At 42.1% G+C, this 15,530-nt stretch overlaps 1 protein-coding gene across 2 annotated transcripts in view; it reads left to right on the top strand.

Moving 5' to 3' along the window:
- The window catches only part of FNTA (farnesyltransferase, CAAX box, alpha), a 44,912-nt gene that overhangs the window by 18,134 nt on the left and 11,248 nt on the right, over nt 1-15,530 (top strand). For both annotated transcript variants that reach the window (XM_055123827.1, XM_004606831.2), the window contains exons 4-6: nt 5,143-5,247; nt 12,695-12,821; nt 15,362-15,510. In XM_055123827.1, the coding sequence (XP_054979802.1) occupies nt 5,143-5,247; nt 12,695-12,821; nt 15,362-15,510 (381 nt within the window). The remainder of the gene's footprint in view (nt 1-5,142; nt 5,248-12,694; nt 12,822-15,361; nt 15,511-15,530) is intronic.

Here is a 15,530-nt window from a genome sequence, read left to right as displayed (position 1 = left end):
GACCACTTGTTGCTCCCTTACTCTCATCTTTATTTACTTAATTTCCAAAAGCTTTAATATTTTCCCCTTTTCTGTTTGTGATAAATTTCTATTTTTAAGGCTATTACTGTCTTCCTGATTTTTATGGAGATCTGTTTTGTTACTCAGCATATGGTCTGTCTTGTACAATGTCCCATGTGGACTGGAGAAGAATGTGTACTGCCCTTTTGTGAGGAAATCCAGTACCCATGTATTCTGTTAGGCCATCTATTGTTGGTCTTCCTGCAAGGCTGCAGTTTCCTTACTCATTTTTGCCTGGTTGATCTGTCCTATGGAGAGAGGGGAATGTCAAAGTGCCTGGCACTATTGTAATGTCAGTATCTTCCTCCTGGTCTATTAGCAATTGTCTTAAGTATTTTGATGGTCCATCATTAGGTGCATATGTTTAGGAATGAATTCTTGGTGTATCGATCCCTTGCAGATGGACAGAAATGACCATTCCTGTCCCTGTAGCCTTTTATGTTTTGTTTTAGGGCCGGCACTCAACAGTGCTCAGGGCCTATTCCTGGCTCTGTGCTCAGGGATTACTCCTGGCAGGCTTGGAGACCATATAGGATGCTGGGGATCAAACTCAGGTCAGCCGTGTGCAAGGCAGACCCTTAGCTGCTGTACTGTCACTCTGGCCCCAGTGTGTAGTCTTGAAAATTTGAACTCTGTGTTGTGTGATGTAAGTACGGCCACCCAGCATTTTGGGGGTTTTGTTTTGTTTTGTTTTAAGTTGTTCACAATAATCTGTTACATTTAATATTCCAACACCAATCCCACCACTATTACACCTATCCACCACCATATTTCAAATGTTTCCACTCTGACCCCCAAACCTTGCCTCCAAAGCAGGACCTAAATATTTTTTTATTATCTGTTATGAATAATTCACTAAAATTGATCCAAAAAGTTTCCTTAGAGGAAAGTGTGTGAAGATTGTATCTCATCCTTACCCAGCCTTGTTAAGAGAATTGTTTACCTGTAAGATTGTTTTCCAGCCTTTGGCTTTTTATTTATTTTTGATTTTTTGGGTCATACCCAGCAATGCTTAGGGGTTACTCCTGGCTCTGCACCAGCCTTTGACTATTTTTTTTCTTTTTGCGTCACACCCAGCGATGCACAGGGGTTACTACTGGCTCATGCACTCAGGAATAACTCCTGGGGGTGCTCAGGGGACCATATGGGATGCTGGGAATTGAACTTAGGTCAGCCGAGTGCAAGGCAAACGCCCTACCCACTGTGCTATCATTCCAGCCCCCAGCCTTTGACTTTTTTTTTTATTAATTTTTTTTTTTTATTGAATCACCATGTTGAAAGTTACAAAGCTTTCAGGCTTAAGTCTCAGTTACATAATGCTGGAACACCCATCCCTTCACCAGTGCTCATATTCCACCACCAAGAACCACAGTAACCCGTCTCCTGGCCCCCCACCCCACCTGTGTAGTTGGTAAATTTCACTTTACTTTCTCTTTACTTTGATTACATACAAACAAAAAAACTCACTATTATTGTTTGGAGTTTCCCCCCCCAGAGTCGGACCTGCTGGAAAAGAAGCATTTGATAATTTGTTTTCCATTGCTGAGAAATGAGGAGATATGAGGTCGTGTGGTCACAGTAGAGGCCCTGAGGTTCTAGATTTCTGTATTTTAGTATTTTAGTGACTAAGTCCAGAGGGCTTTCTGCCAGAGGTTGCATCATTGCTAGCTCGTACCTCTCTGCTACTTTATATTCCACATATGAGTGCAATCTTTCTGTGTCTGTATCTTTCTTTCTGACTCATTTCACTCAACATGATACTTTCCATGTTGATCCACTTATATGCAAATTTCATGACTTCATGCTTTCTAACAGCTGCATAGTATTCCATTGTGTAGATGCACCAAAGTTTTTTAGCCCCCGTCATCTGTTCTCGGGCATTCGGTTTTTTTCCAGATTCCGGCTAATGTAAACTGTGCTGTGATAAACATACAGGTGCAGATGTCATTTTGACTATACTTTTTTGCTTCTCCGGGGTATATTCCCAGGAGTGGTATTGTTGGGTCAAATGGAAGCTTAAGCCTTTGACTTTGACTTTGAGCCTTTGTTTACCCTAAATGTTCAGGTGTGTTTTTTGTAGGCAGCAGAGTTGGGATCAGTTTCTGATCCATCCTAACATTCTTTATCCCTTGATTGGTGAGTTCAGACAGTAACACTGAGATTTTGAGATGAAAGAATGTACTGCCACCATTTTGTGTAAGTTATGTATGTTTGTGAGTTTTGTCTTTTCAAGAGACTCCTTTAATGCTTCTTGCAAAACTGGTTTCAAGATTGTGAACTCCCTAAGCTGATTTTGTCCACAAAGCTTTGTGTCTTTCTTTCAAGTCTGAATGCTAATCCAGCTGGATAGAGGATTCTTGGTGAGGTGTGCATTGTGCTTTTCACTACGTCTGCCCATTCTCTTCTCTTTTTTTTTGCTTTTTGGGTCACACCTGGCGATGCACAGGGGTTGCTCCTGGCTCTGCACTCAGGAATTACTCCTGGCGGTGCTCAGGGGACCATATGGGATACTGGGAATCAAACCCAGGTTGGCCGTGTGCAAGGCAAACGCCCTCCCCACTGTGCTATTGCTCCAGCCCCTGCCCATTCTTTTCTGACAGATCAAGTCTGACATGATAGATCTCTGAATCTTATGGGAGCCTCTCTGCAAGGTCTGTCTTTGATCTTGCTGCTCTCTGTATTGTGTGTGTCATTCTTTGGATTTTGTCCTTCTGATTATAATATGTCTTGGTATGTTTTTATTTAGGTCTGTTTTTCCTGGAGCCCTCAAGACTCTTGAATCTGGGCGCAGGCTCTGGGAAATGATTATCTATGATTTGTTTGTTTAATGGTTTTTTGTTGAATTCACTTCTTCCTTAGGAATACCAGTGAGTTTTATATGGTTCATCTTGAACTCATCCCATAGACCTCTGATAGACATTTCATTTCTTTTCAGACTTTTTCCCATCTAATGCTATATAGAGGTTTCTTACATCTCATCTTGGAGCTCACTAATCTTTAGGTCTACTGCTGAGGACATCTGCTGAGTTTTTTATTTCCCCTACCATCTTCTTCTGTTACTTCTGATTGTCTTTTTTTCCTCATTTCTGCCCTCATAGTTTTTTGTGCTTTGCTGACTACCTATATGTCATTTCTTTCAGCTCATTAAACATCATCATGGTATTTGTGTAGTCATTATCTGAGGTGTTCCAGACTGGTTGGTACTGGCAGAGACTTCTGTGCTATGTGCCCCACTCGTTGAGCTGGTAGTTGTCTCATGGCCTTGTGTGCTGTACTCAGAGGCTGAATCTTTCCAGTTCAGCCCAGCTGGAACTGTGGCCAGACGGTCTGTAGTGTGAGTGTGGGCATGGAGGTTGCTGGCACTCGGGGGAGGGGGCAGTCCACTGTCAGTGTCAGGAAGGCTCCAGATATCAGCCTGGAGGTTGCCAGCGGCTGTGAGGCTGAATGAGCAGGCAGAAGCTCTGCAGTGGGCCTGCAGATGACAGAGGTCCTTGTGCCATTTTAGTCCCTTATTTTCATCTTAGTGAGGTTTTAATAGGGAGTGAAGAGAAATTTAGGTATTTAAAGCTACCATTTGAAGCTGAAGTGGTGTAGTATTCTATTAGTTCATATTTCTAATATAGACTTTTGAAAAATTACTGACTATACATAGCACATAGTAGCTTAATTTTTTTTTAATTTTCTGAGCTTATTTTCATCTTTAAACTTAAAGTTTTTGGTGGACTGACCTCCCAAGCGGTGCTCAGTGGCTGCAGGGCCAGTAATGCTCGGGCCAAAGGATGGAGTAGTGGGCGCCTCCAGGGCCTCACAGGGGTGTTTGGGAGGCCAGGTGGTGTTGGGGGCCCAGCTTGGGGTGGGTGCTGTGTGCTTGCGGCCAGAGGGACAGTGTGACAGGGAAGGTGCATGTCTAGCCTGTGGCCAATCTAGATTCTGTCCTTGATACAACATAAGATCAGCCAGGCCCCACAGGAGTGATTCCGAGCACAGAACCAGTATCGCTGAGTGTGGCCCAATCCCCCACCCACCAAAGGAATCTGCTTCCATGTATATGTTCTCTGATGTTTAGGTTTCTTTAACTTATTTCTTTTGTTTAGCATTTTACTTGAAAAGATAATTTGTATTTAATTTTTACATTTTTATTTATTTTGGGTTGACCTCAGGACTCAGGTTCTGTTGTGCCAGGAATTGCTCCTGGCAGGGCAGGGCCAGAACCCGCTTCTGCACTTTCCCTTCTGCATTGCCTCTCTGGGCCTGAGGATGATTTAAAGAGCAGCTTCGGGGCTGGAGCTATAGCACAGTGGGTAGGGCATTTGCCTTGCACACGGCCAACCCGGGTTTGATTCCAGCATTCACTTGAGCACCACCAAGAGTAATTCCTGAGTGCAGAGCCAGGACTAACCCCTGAGCATCACCAGGTGTGACCTCCCCTCCCCCCCAAAAAAATAATAATATAAAGAGCAGCTTCTAGGCTGTTCGTTTTTTATTAAATACTGAGCTGGAAGCTTCGAAATGGGGGGCCAGCGAGAGTTCAGGGGCCAGTGTGTGTGCTTAGCCCACGCCCTGCTTGTTTCCCAGAGCAGCCTCCAGCACCATCTCTGATAAGTCCTGGCATGGCTGGTGTATTCCAGAAAACGAGCAGGTGTCGATGGGAAAGGAGTCTTGGATTAATCAAGTTAGGGAATAGCTTTGAGTAATTTGAGTCCACCTGTGAAGAAGTCAAAGAGAAACATGCTTCAATTACAAGTACCGTTTAGGAGGTAGTGTGTAGTGGAATTGATTATATGGATGTACACAAGCTGGAACATACAGGGAAAGAAATGTCTCTAATTATTGAGTTATAGAATACTAGAACCAGAATGTATAAAGTAAAAGTAATGCTTAGTTGATTCTCGTCTCAGTGTTTGTTGCCATTTATCATTTTTACTTCAAAATGCTTGATTCTTCCCAGATAATTGTGGAGTTTGTATATGTATATTGCTAGATTATTGGTTATATAGGCAACTGATATTCCCTCAATGGTAATGTTGATGTATTTCATTTCTGTGGATTGACATGCCTTTGGGTGCTTGCTGGTTGTTGCAGGCATTTTCGGAGAGTTCTTCTAAAGTCGCTCCAAAAGGATCTACATGAGGAAATGAATTACATTACTGCAATAATTGAGGAGCAACCCAAAAACTATCAAGTTTGGTAAGATGAAAATACGAAGAAATTGCATTTCTGTGCTAATGATAGTAGTTTTCAGTAGCTGATGGTATTATAAGGATTTGTTCATTTTTGTACTCTTAATTCTATGCACTGTGCCGGCTGTTCACTGTAACAGGGCTGTTAGGAGAGTTGGATGGCATCATTTTATGTTCCATGCTCAAAATGGTCCCTGATTCACTTACTCTTAGCCGCTATTATTAATTTAAAATTCCAGAGTAAACATTCTATACTGCTAGTCAGAAAATTTTGTTTGTTTTTGGGTCAATCCTGGCAGGCTCGAAAGACCATATGGGGTGCTGGGGATCAAAATCAGGTTGGCTACATGCAAGGCAAGCACCTTATCTGCTGCACTATCACTCTGGCCTGAAAACAATTTTTTTTTAATTAAGAAAAACCTGGAAAATGTTTTGTATTTGTGTTATAAATTATTTTCTGATATTTTGTTTGTTCCAAAATATTTTATTGATGCTGGAGATACAAAGATGAATCAGACACAGTTTAAAAGGAAAAACAAATGATGGAAAGTAATATAAAAAGTATTATGGTAGACATTTTCACAGGGTTTATATATTTAGTTTTGTTGTTGTTGACTCTGTGCCAAGCTGTTTTCACTCGGAACACCCCAGATGGGGGTGGGTGAGGTCCCTCCCCACCCCAAGGGACCCAGCCTCGGCAGCCGACCTCCACTTCCCAACTACCGCCATGCTCCAGGCTGCTTTCTGGACACACATTATGAGACACTTCCTACCCATTTTCCAATTACCACACCATATTTGATGGCGTTCAGACAGTAGGCAACAAATCATAGAGAGTAGTATATACCTCTCAGAGAGCCCGGCAAGCTACCGAGAATATCCTGCCTGCACGGGCAGAGCCCAGCAAACTACCCGTGGCATATTCTATATGCCAAAAACAGTAACAATAGGTCTCATTCCCCTGACCCTGAAAGAGCCTCCAATCGTTGGGAAAAATAGTAAGGAGAGGCTGCTAAAATCTCAGGGCTGGGAGGAATAGAGACGTTACTGGTGCCCGGTCGAGTAAATTGATGAACAATGGGATGACAGTTGTTGGAGGTGGTGGTGGTGGTGGTGGTTTATTTTGGGGCCACACCTGGCAATCTTTAGGGGTTACTCCTGGCTCTGTACTCAGGAACTACTCCTGGTGGTGCTCAGGGGAGTCTCTGGGGTGCTGGGAATCAAACACCCTGCCTGCTGTACTATCTCTGCAGTGGGTGTTTGTCCTAGATCCCCTAAGCATAGACAGAATTATGGGGATTATTTTGAGGAATGGGATGGGTGCAGAGGGAGGCCAAAACACAATGAGAACAAATAGAGAGTTTACGAAATAGGACAACAAGGAACAAGTAAGAAAGGAGTAGCTTGAATCGTGTGGCTCCATCTCCGTGTTTGCAGGGGATGGGGCTAGTGGAGGGATGATGGTAGAGCGAACGGAGGGGGCAGGGTAGGGAAGCTGGAGAAGCAAGAGGAGAGCTCTCTGGGAGGGTGCAGAGCTAGCCAGCATGCACTCAAGTCATATTGTACATGCAGGAAACACAGTTGGATCCTTGGCACCACATATGGTCCCCTGGATGGTCCTGGAAGTGATCCCAGAGCACTGCCAAGTGTGGTCACAATTTTAAAAACAAGAGTGCCCTCTGCTTTCCATGTTCCTGACTGCTCCTAATACAGCAGTTCTCGACATTGCCCTCTTGCTATTATAGGGGGGAGAGGAGCCTTGTGAGGCGGGGACCACCTCAGGACCTGGCCGTGCAGGCCTGTTCTGCACCACTGGAGCTGTCTTCACGGCCCCAGCCTCTGTAGCTGAGACTGAGGATGAACTCTGAAAGACTTAGCAAAGAAAGTATTCTGGGGAGAATCATGAAAATCTGATACATTCAGGGAATCATATGCAACTCTGTGATTAGAGTACATTTGGGTAGTTATGATTAGGTCGCAAAGGGCCTTATGAATGTTGAAAGGACATGGACTTGATCTTAGTGATAATCAAGGGCTGTTGACAAATTTTAATTGTGGAAGTATCATCATTAGATTTCCTTTTTTTTTTTTTTCATCATTAGATTTTGAGTCTCAGGTTTACCTTGGCAATCAGCTGGAAGATGGACTGAGTAATGATTTTGCATTGACTGGTTAGAAAAGGTGTAGTGGGGAACACAGAGATAAATTTGAGAGACAGCAATTATTTTGAAAATGAGCTTACTGCAAGTCACAGAGAAGGGTGTCTCTGATTCTGACTTGATCTAGGTGAGTGGAGCATTAATTGAGGAGCTTGGGAGAGAATGGCAGAGAGGCCATACCCCACCCCGGTAAGTCTCTGGCACATCATATGGCCCCCCCTGGGACCCACCAGGTGTGATCCTTGAAAAGTTGAGATTTTAAAAATGGGGAGACAAATGAGTATATTTGGAGGAAAGAGGATGAATTCAGTAATGGGTGGAGACTTTGATATGCTTAGAACAACTGTTAAAGCTGTCCAGTAAGTGCTTGAAAAGGCTTACCTGGAGTTGAGATCTTTCTTGTAGTTGAGGATGCTTAGGGAGAATTAGGTGTGAAAGTTGAGCTAGAAAAAAAAAAATTCAAATTCAAAAAAAGAAAAAGTTGAACTAGAACACTGGTGAGCATCAGGTACAAGAGTTTGAGGGTAACTAAGGAAGGAAACTAGTATCTGAGAGGCACGAGAGTTTTAAGACTGGACGTGTGGATGACAGTTTCAGCTATGCCAGAAGTCAGGGAAGTAAGGGCTAAGTGATGACTTTGGGGCATGTTAAGTTGGGATTGTTATAATTGATCTTGAAATGAGTCGTCCTTCTGAGGGGGTGACATAGTGAGCAGAAGGGAAGTAAGGAAAGAAGCAACACCACGTGGCAGTGGGTTGAAAATGGGAGATAAACGGGGGTGGTGGGAGGAATACTGGGAACATTGGTGGTGGAGAATGGGCACTGGTAGAGGGATGGGTACTCAATCATTGTATGACTGAAATGTAAGCACGAAAGTTTGTAAGTCTGTAACAATACCTCATGGTGATTGGTTAAAAAAAAAAAAAAATTAAAAGGGCTGGAGTGACAGCACAGCAGATAGGGCATTTGCCTTGCACGCGGCAGACCCGGGTTCCATTCTCAGCATCGCATATGGTTCCCCGAATACCACTAGGAGTAAATCCTGAGTACAGAGCCAGGAGTAATCCCTGTGCATCGCCAGGTATGACCCAAAAAGCAAAAAACTAAAAATTAAAAAAAATAAAAGTATTTAAATTTATTTTTTATTTATTTAAAAATAAATTTTTATTTTTATTTATTTTATTTATTTATTTATTTTATTTATTTAAATTTAAATTTAAATTTCAGGGGGAAAAAATTTAATTTAAAAAGAAAAGAAAAATAAAATGGGAGATAAAGCTTGGTTATTCTAGCAGAAAGCCATAGTAGTTAGCTAGCTGGGGCTATGAGGGGTTGGATTGTTTGTTTTCCCAAAGTTGTAAAGACCTTTAGTGAGGAAGGAGTATTAGTAGAGATTGAGATTCTGAAGAAGATGGGTGATAGTGAAGGTTGAGAGTTGGAAGGGATCAAATGAACGGATTAGCTTCAGGAGAAGGAACCCTCTAAATGTGGCAAGCATAGAGCATGAACAGGGCAGATCTGACCCTGCTTAGTGATTATTCGCATGACCATATATTATCTTTATGGAAAGTAAGACTACTGTAAATAATTTTCAAAGAATTCAACCACAATAGACCTGTCAATGCATAGTTGAACTTTAGCCTTGGGGACATAATTTGAGGGGCTTAGGGAGGGGAGTAACCCTCAAGCTCTCAGCGAGGCCTCCTGAGCTCTCTCCAGCCCCAAAGAGCATGATTTGACAAACTTGGAATTGGTAGCTGTGACAGATTTCTATTTTTATTTTATGTTTTTAGTTTATTGGGGAGCCACACCTGGTAGTGGCCTGCTCCTGGCTTTGCACTCAGGAGTTAGTGTAATCGGGAATCCTGGCAGTGCTCAGGGGACCAGATGGGATGCTCAGGTTTGAACCTGGTCAGCCATGTGCAAGGCAAATGCCCTGCCAGCCCTGTTTATAGAATTTTAGTTTAAAAAACTTGACTACTCTACCACATTGGGCTCTTTTTATAATTTGATTGTGTGGTCCTTAAAAATTACATTATAAAAGTTATCTTTGTGAGAAAAGCAGTTGACTGGGGAGTTTTGGGTTCTCATCAAAGAGTTCCTATTCTTTATAGAAAGGTGGGCCATCCCCAGCGGTGTTCAGATTGACTCCTGACTGGCTGTCAGGGATCACTGTTGGAAGGCTCAGGGGACCATATAGGATGCCAGGAATCAAACCCAGGCCAGCCATGTGCAGAGCAAATGCCCTACCCACTGTGCCATCACTCCAGAAGTGAAGAATTTACTCTGGCTGATTAAAGATACTTACATGAAAAAAAAATGCCTTAAGGATCCATATATCACATGCCCTGCAGAAATGATACCTAATTTTTGCCATTTAAAATAATTACCTTGTTACAAGAAATAATACCAAAGCTGCCCCAGAATGTGGTATGTTATGGATTGCCTGATTTGCTAGTTGTTGTTAGAAGCGAATGGCGCAAATATTGTAAATTTCTGTATCGTGATTAATTGGCTTCTTTTTTTTTTTTTTTTTTTTTTTGTTTTTACACCTGGCGATGCATAGGGGTTACTCCTGGTTCTGCACTCAGGAATTACTCCTGGCGGTGCTCAGGGGACCATATGGGATGCTGGGATTTGAACCCGGGTCAGCCACGTGCAAGGCAAACGCCCTACCCGCTATGCTATCACTCCAGCCCCGGCTTCTTTATTTTAAATCTTCACCTTGAAAACTTAACCTTAAAGATCAATTCTTATTACAAAACATAATTTAGTATTTTGTTCTGAGCAGTCCATTTGACATACCGAAGATTCAATTCTTAAGTTTTACATCAATTATAAAATTTACCAGGAACCTGGAAAAATAATTCCAGTTCACTACTTGGAGAGATTTCTAAAATCACTTAGGAATGTTATTCTTTTGGCATAGTATTTTGCCTTAATAGTCTAAAAAAGGAACTCAGATTTTTTTTCTACCTATATAGATAAAATTATTTCTTAAGTGTTTAAGCTTTTCCCTTTTCCTGTCGCTCCTGCTGACTTTCATTATCCATTTGGTTGGGGTTAGGGCCACACCCAACAGTGCTCTGGGTTGACTTTGTCTCTGCTCAGGGATCCCTGCTGGCTCAGGAAACATAATGGGGTGCCACGATTTGAATCCAGGTTGGCTAGGTGCCAAGCAAGCCCCTTATCTACTGTATTATCATTCTGGCTCCACTTTTAGTATCAATTCTAAAGGATTTTTGAAAAATCAGCTTTATTTAAATACTTTATATAAATATATATAAATATATATAAATACTTTATTTATATGCTGTTGGGGTCCTGGCCAGTCTACCCCGGCACACTGCAGTATGATCCCCCGAAGTCGCCGGACTTACTCTCTATGGGAGAGTAAGTGGGAAGGGGAGAAGCCTCTGTCCTGGCCCTCTGGTCACTTCGGGATTCTTTCCACCACCATCGTTGAGAAAGAAACTGAGAAAGAATGCTGCAGAGCAGGGGAGTCTGGTAGTCAGGCAGTCTCCATTTGTTAGCCCTTACACAGAGGTATTTATACATCTTTTCAGGGTGGGATTCTTATGCAAGGTACGTAGGGTACATTTATCCCGTCAGGCTTGTACAGATATCAGCTAATGATTTGCATATCCTGCTTTGGACCAGTTATCAGTAAGGGCAGGTGGTCACAGTCACGCCCCTCACCCTCAACCAGAGTGCCTATGTGTGAGGAGTGCTGGAGCAAGGCCCTGGGTCTTTGTAAACAGGGTTGGCTCTTGTTTCAAGGTCAGGGGATTTGGTCAAAGTCTCAGGCTAGCTGCTGAGACCCCAACCATATACTATGCCATTCTGCCATTTAAATTGTATAATTCCCTGGTTTTAGTATGTTTATAAAACATGCAACTATCACATAGCGAATTTTAGAACATTTTGACTAATAAGCTTTTTGTGGTGTTGCTGGGGATCGATCATACTAAAGGTTTTTACTTGTGAAGCATGAGCTCTACCATTGATCTGCATTTCTAAGCCCACAATAATATATTCTTCTAAATATTTTAGGAAAACAAGCTGAAATAGAACCCAATAGAAAACATTTCAGAAGTATTTTTCTAGTTCAGAAAATCTTGTGTTTTTTGTTGTTGTTATTGTTGTTGTTGTTGTTTTTGACAAATTTGAAACTTTTAAATGAGTTTAGTTTTGCCTACTGACTGGGGAGAAGCAGCTACTTACATGGTGACACTCTGAACTCCAGGGGAACTGGCAGCCTCATTGTGATTAGAGGCATGTTCCTTCATGGCAAAATAGTAGCACAGTGTGCTGTCTGGGAATGTTTCTGGAGTGTTCAATAAAATTTTGTGGATGTCAGATTATTGTGCTTTTAGACTTTATTTGGTTTTTTGGGGGGTGGTTTTTGGGTTACACCCGACAATGCTCAGGGCTGACTCCTGGCTCTACACTCAGGAATCACTCCTGGCAGTGCTCAGGGGACCATATGGGATGCTGGGAATTGAACCATTGAACCGGGGTTGGCCACGTGCAAGGCAAACAACCTACCCGCTGTACCATTGCTCCAGCCCCTTAGACTTTATATTTGGGATATGCTTTTCTCGTTTGTTTTTGGGGGCTAGTATGCGTGGGTTTGCGCCAGTTTGGCACATCAGATGTGGTGCTGGGGATCAAACCCTTATGGGCCCCATGCAAGGCCCCTTACCAACTGCCTTGTCTCTCTGACCCCTGGGCTATAGTTTTTTCTTGTTGGTTTTGTTTTTGAGCCACACCCAGCCATGCTCAGGGGTTACTCCTGGCTCTGCACCAGGAACTATTTCTGACAGTGCTCCAGGGACCATATGTGATGCTGGGGATCAAACCCAGGTCAGCTGCATTGAAGGCAAGTGCTCTCACCAGCCCTAAGACAACTTTTCTATGCTCTAAAGTATCTGATTTCAGTTTTATATAAAAATTACTTTTTTATGTTTCTTGATTATTAGGGTTTAGAAATGTTTTCTCTTGATGTTACTTTTTTCTCCAGGACAGCCTAGAGCGGAAGTGTTTGGGGGGTATAGTGGGGAGTGGAGCAGCAGTACACCCTGCGGTGCTCAGGGATCACTCCTGGCGGGCTCAGGGGGCCAGATAGGATGCTGGGGGTGGATCCCAGGTTTGCTACATGCAAGGCAGGCGTCTTCATGCTCCAGCACTGAGGTGTTAGTACTTGAGTGCCTATCCACGTCACTTAATAAAACACATGACTGTATTTAGTTCCTGAGTGTATTAACACAAAATCCATCTCCCTTCTTCCTTTAGGCATCATAGGCGTGTGTTAGTGGAATGGCTAAAAGATCCATCCCAGGAGCTTGAATTTATTGCTGATATTCTAAACCAGGATGCAAAGAATTACCATGCCTGGCAACATCGACAGTGGGTTATTCAGGTATTGCCCTTCTCATTATGTTTTCCAGTGTTTTTAATGAATTTTCCTGTTTAGTGGAGTTAATGGCTTCATTTAGGAAGTGTGAAAGGGGAGAGACAGAGAGGAAGTGCCATTAAATCAGGGAGAGACATTGTGCGTCCATCCTGCACGTCCATGTGTCCCTAAAGCCCTTTTAAACTAAATTAATAAAAAAAAATGTATTAAATTGTAAGTATTTAATGTAAGTATTATAAATTTGTGGTGATTTAAAGCTCTTGCCTTGCACCTGGTCAACTCAGCCTCCTTCTCTGTCACCCTGTGTTCCCTGAGCCCGCCAAGTGTGGTCTAAAAGCAAAGGGTTGTGGGGCTGGAAAGAAATGCAGGGGTTAAGACATTTGCCCTGCATGGGCTAGCCCCAGCTCAGTCTCTGCACCACGTACAGCCCTGAGCATGCCCAGAGTGAACTTGAGTGCTGCCAGGTGTGGCCCAGCCATTGTCCCCACACACCCCAAAACATCATTGAGAAAGTTATCCTGACTGATGTCTCCATATTGGTTAATCTCTATAATCTGAAATATGTAGAGATCAGTAATTCACATTAAAGAAAAATAATACTTTCAATACTTTCTAACTTGATTTTGTATCCTATTTGATATTTGCAAACAGATTGAATAGAATAGAAAAAAGTAGTTCTGGGGCCAGAGAGTCCAGCAGGTAAAACCGTTGCCACATGTAGCTACCTGGTTTTGTTCAGTGCTCTGCGTATGGCCCCCAGCAGTCAGGAGTGATCTCTGAACACAGCCAGACATGGCCCAAAAACAAAAAAGAAAGAAAAAAGTTAAAAAAATAAAATAAAAACCAAAATGTCGTCATACATTTTAAATGTAACTGTTATTTTTGTTAATAGGGCTATATTATCTATTAAGATTTTTTGCATGTACAAATTTTGGAATTTTGCAGTAACTATGAAGTATTTTCTTTGTGCCTGCTTGTTAAAATTTTGCCCTAAATCCTGACTAGAAGAAAATAGTTATCACTCCCACTCTAGGCATTTTATATATTCAAATGAACAATCCTAGCATTGTTTTCGTGAAATTTTTTAGTGATTCCTGCTCTTTGCACTATTCATTATACCAAGAACATTTCAGCAAAAATATTTTTACTTAAAAATGGGAATATTCAAATTTGATGAAAGGGATACATTTTTCTAAAAGTCTTTAGTATTTTCATATTTGATAAAATTCTACTTTTTCACTTTTATCAAATAAACAGTATAACTTCGTTGGGTTTTTCAAAGCATTCCACAGCTTTTCTAATTTGTAAGTTTGATCATTCTCTGAAATTATCTTTTTTGTTTCTCCTCTTAAAATTAAATGGTTGGGGACTGGAGCAGAAGCACAGCAGGTAGGGCGTTTGCCTTGCACACGGCCAACTCAGGTTCAGTTCCCAGCATCTCATCTGGTCCCCTGAGCACCGCCAGGGGTAATTCCTGAGTGCATGAGCTAGGAGTGATCCCTGTGCATCGCCGGCTGTGACCCAAAAAGAAAAAGAAAATTAAATGTTTAAAAATTTTTTGTTTTTAATTAAAGCTGCTTTTTGGGCAAGGAAGACAGCTCAGGTTAGAATACGTATCTAGCGTGTGCATGGGTGTTTAGGCCTTGCACCAGGTAGTCACTGAGCAGTCAGACAGTTTGAACAAGACTGTTCTTACCGTTTGTATACTTAGTGTCAGACTGTAAGAACAGGACTGTTCTTGGGACTGGAGTAATAGCACAGCGGGTAGGGCGTTTGCCTGCCACGCGGCCGACCCGGGTTCGATTCCCAGCATTTCATATGGTCCCCTGATCCCCTGAGCACCGCCAGGGGTAATTTCTGAGTGCAGAGCCGGGAGTGACCCCTGTGCATCGCCAGGTGTGACCCAAAAAGAAAAAAAAAAAAAAAAACCAAGAACAGGACTGTTCTTACCATTTGTATATTTAATGCTTTACTCTCAAGTCACATCAAATGTATATTCTGTATGTAGTCATTTTCTTCCTGCTGAATTTTTTCCCAAATACCACACACAATGCAAAAGTTATATTTTGTTTTTTAGAGTAGATCTTAGATAAAATAATATAAACATGTCTTCTTGTGTGTTGAATTGCTTTTAGGACAGAAAATTGTTGAATTCCATGTTTTTCAGATGATTACTATTGCCTGTGCTTTTTCTCTCTTCATTTGCCTGAAATTGCAACCTTCTTACATACATGTGATGTTTTTTTTTTATTATTTATTTATTTATTTATTTTTTGCTTTTTGGGTCACACCCAGCAATGCTCAGGGGTTACTCCTGGCTTTGCACTCAGGAATTACTCCTGGCAGTGCTTGAGGGACCATATGGGATGCCGGGGATCGAACCCGGGTCGGCCGCGTGCAAGGCAAACGCTCTACCCGCTGTGCTATCGCTCCGGCCCCACATGTGATGTTTTTAATCCTCTTAACTTTTGCAGATTTTTCTTTTTTATTGCTTTATAAACAGTGGAGCATTCTAATTGTATGCTCTATTTTGTGTTTTCTTCCAGGAATTTAAACTTTGGGACAATGAGCTACAATATGTAGAGCAACTTCTCAAAGAGGATGTGAGAAATAACTCAGTCTGGAACCAAAGATATTTTGTGATTTCTAACACCACCGGCTATGGTGACCGTGCTGTATTGGAGAGAGAAGTACAGTGAGTGATAACCTTCACTT

The sequence above is a fragment of the Sorex araneus genome, chromosome 1 (assembly GCF_027595985.1).
Source record: "Sorex araneus isolate mSorAra2 chromosome 1, mSorAra2.pri, whole genome shotgun sequence".
Taxonomy (NCBI): Eukaryota; Metazoa; Chordata; class Mammalia; order Eulipotyphla; family Soricidae; genus Sorex; species Sorex araneus.
This window is presented reverse-complemented; position numbering and strand designations above follow the sequence as displayed.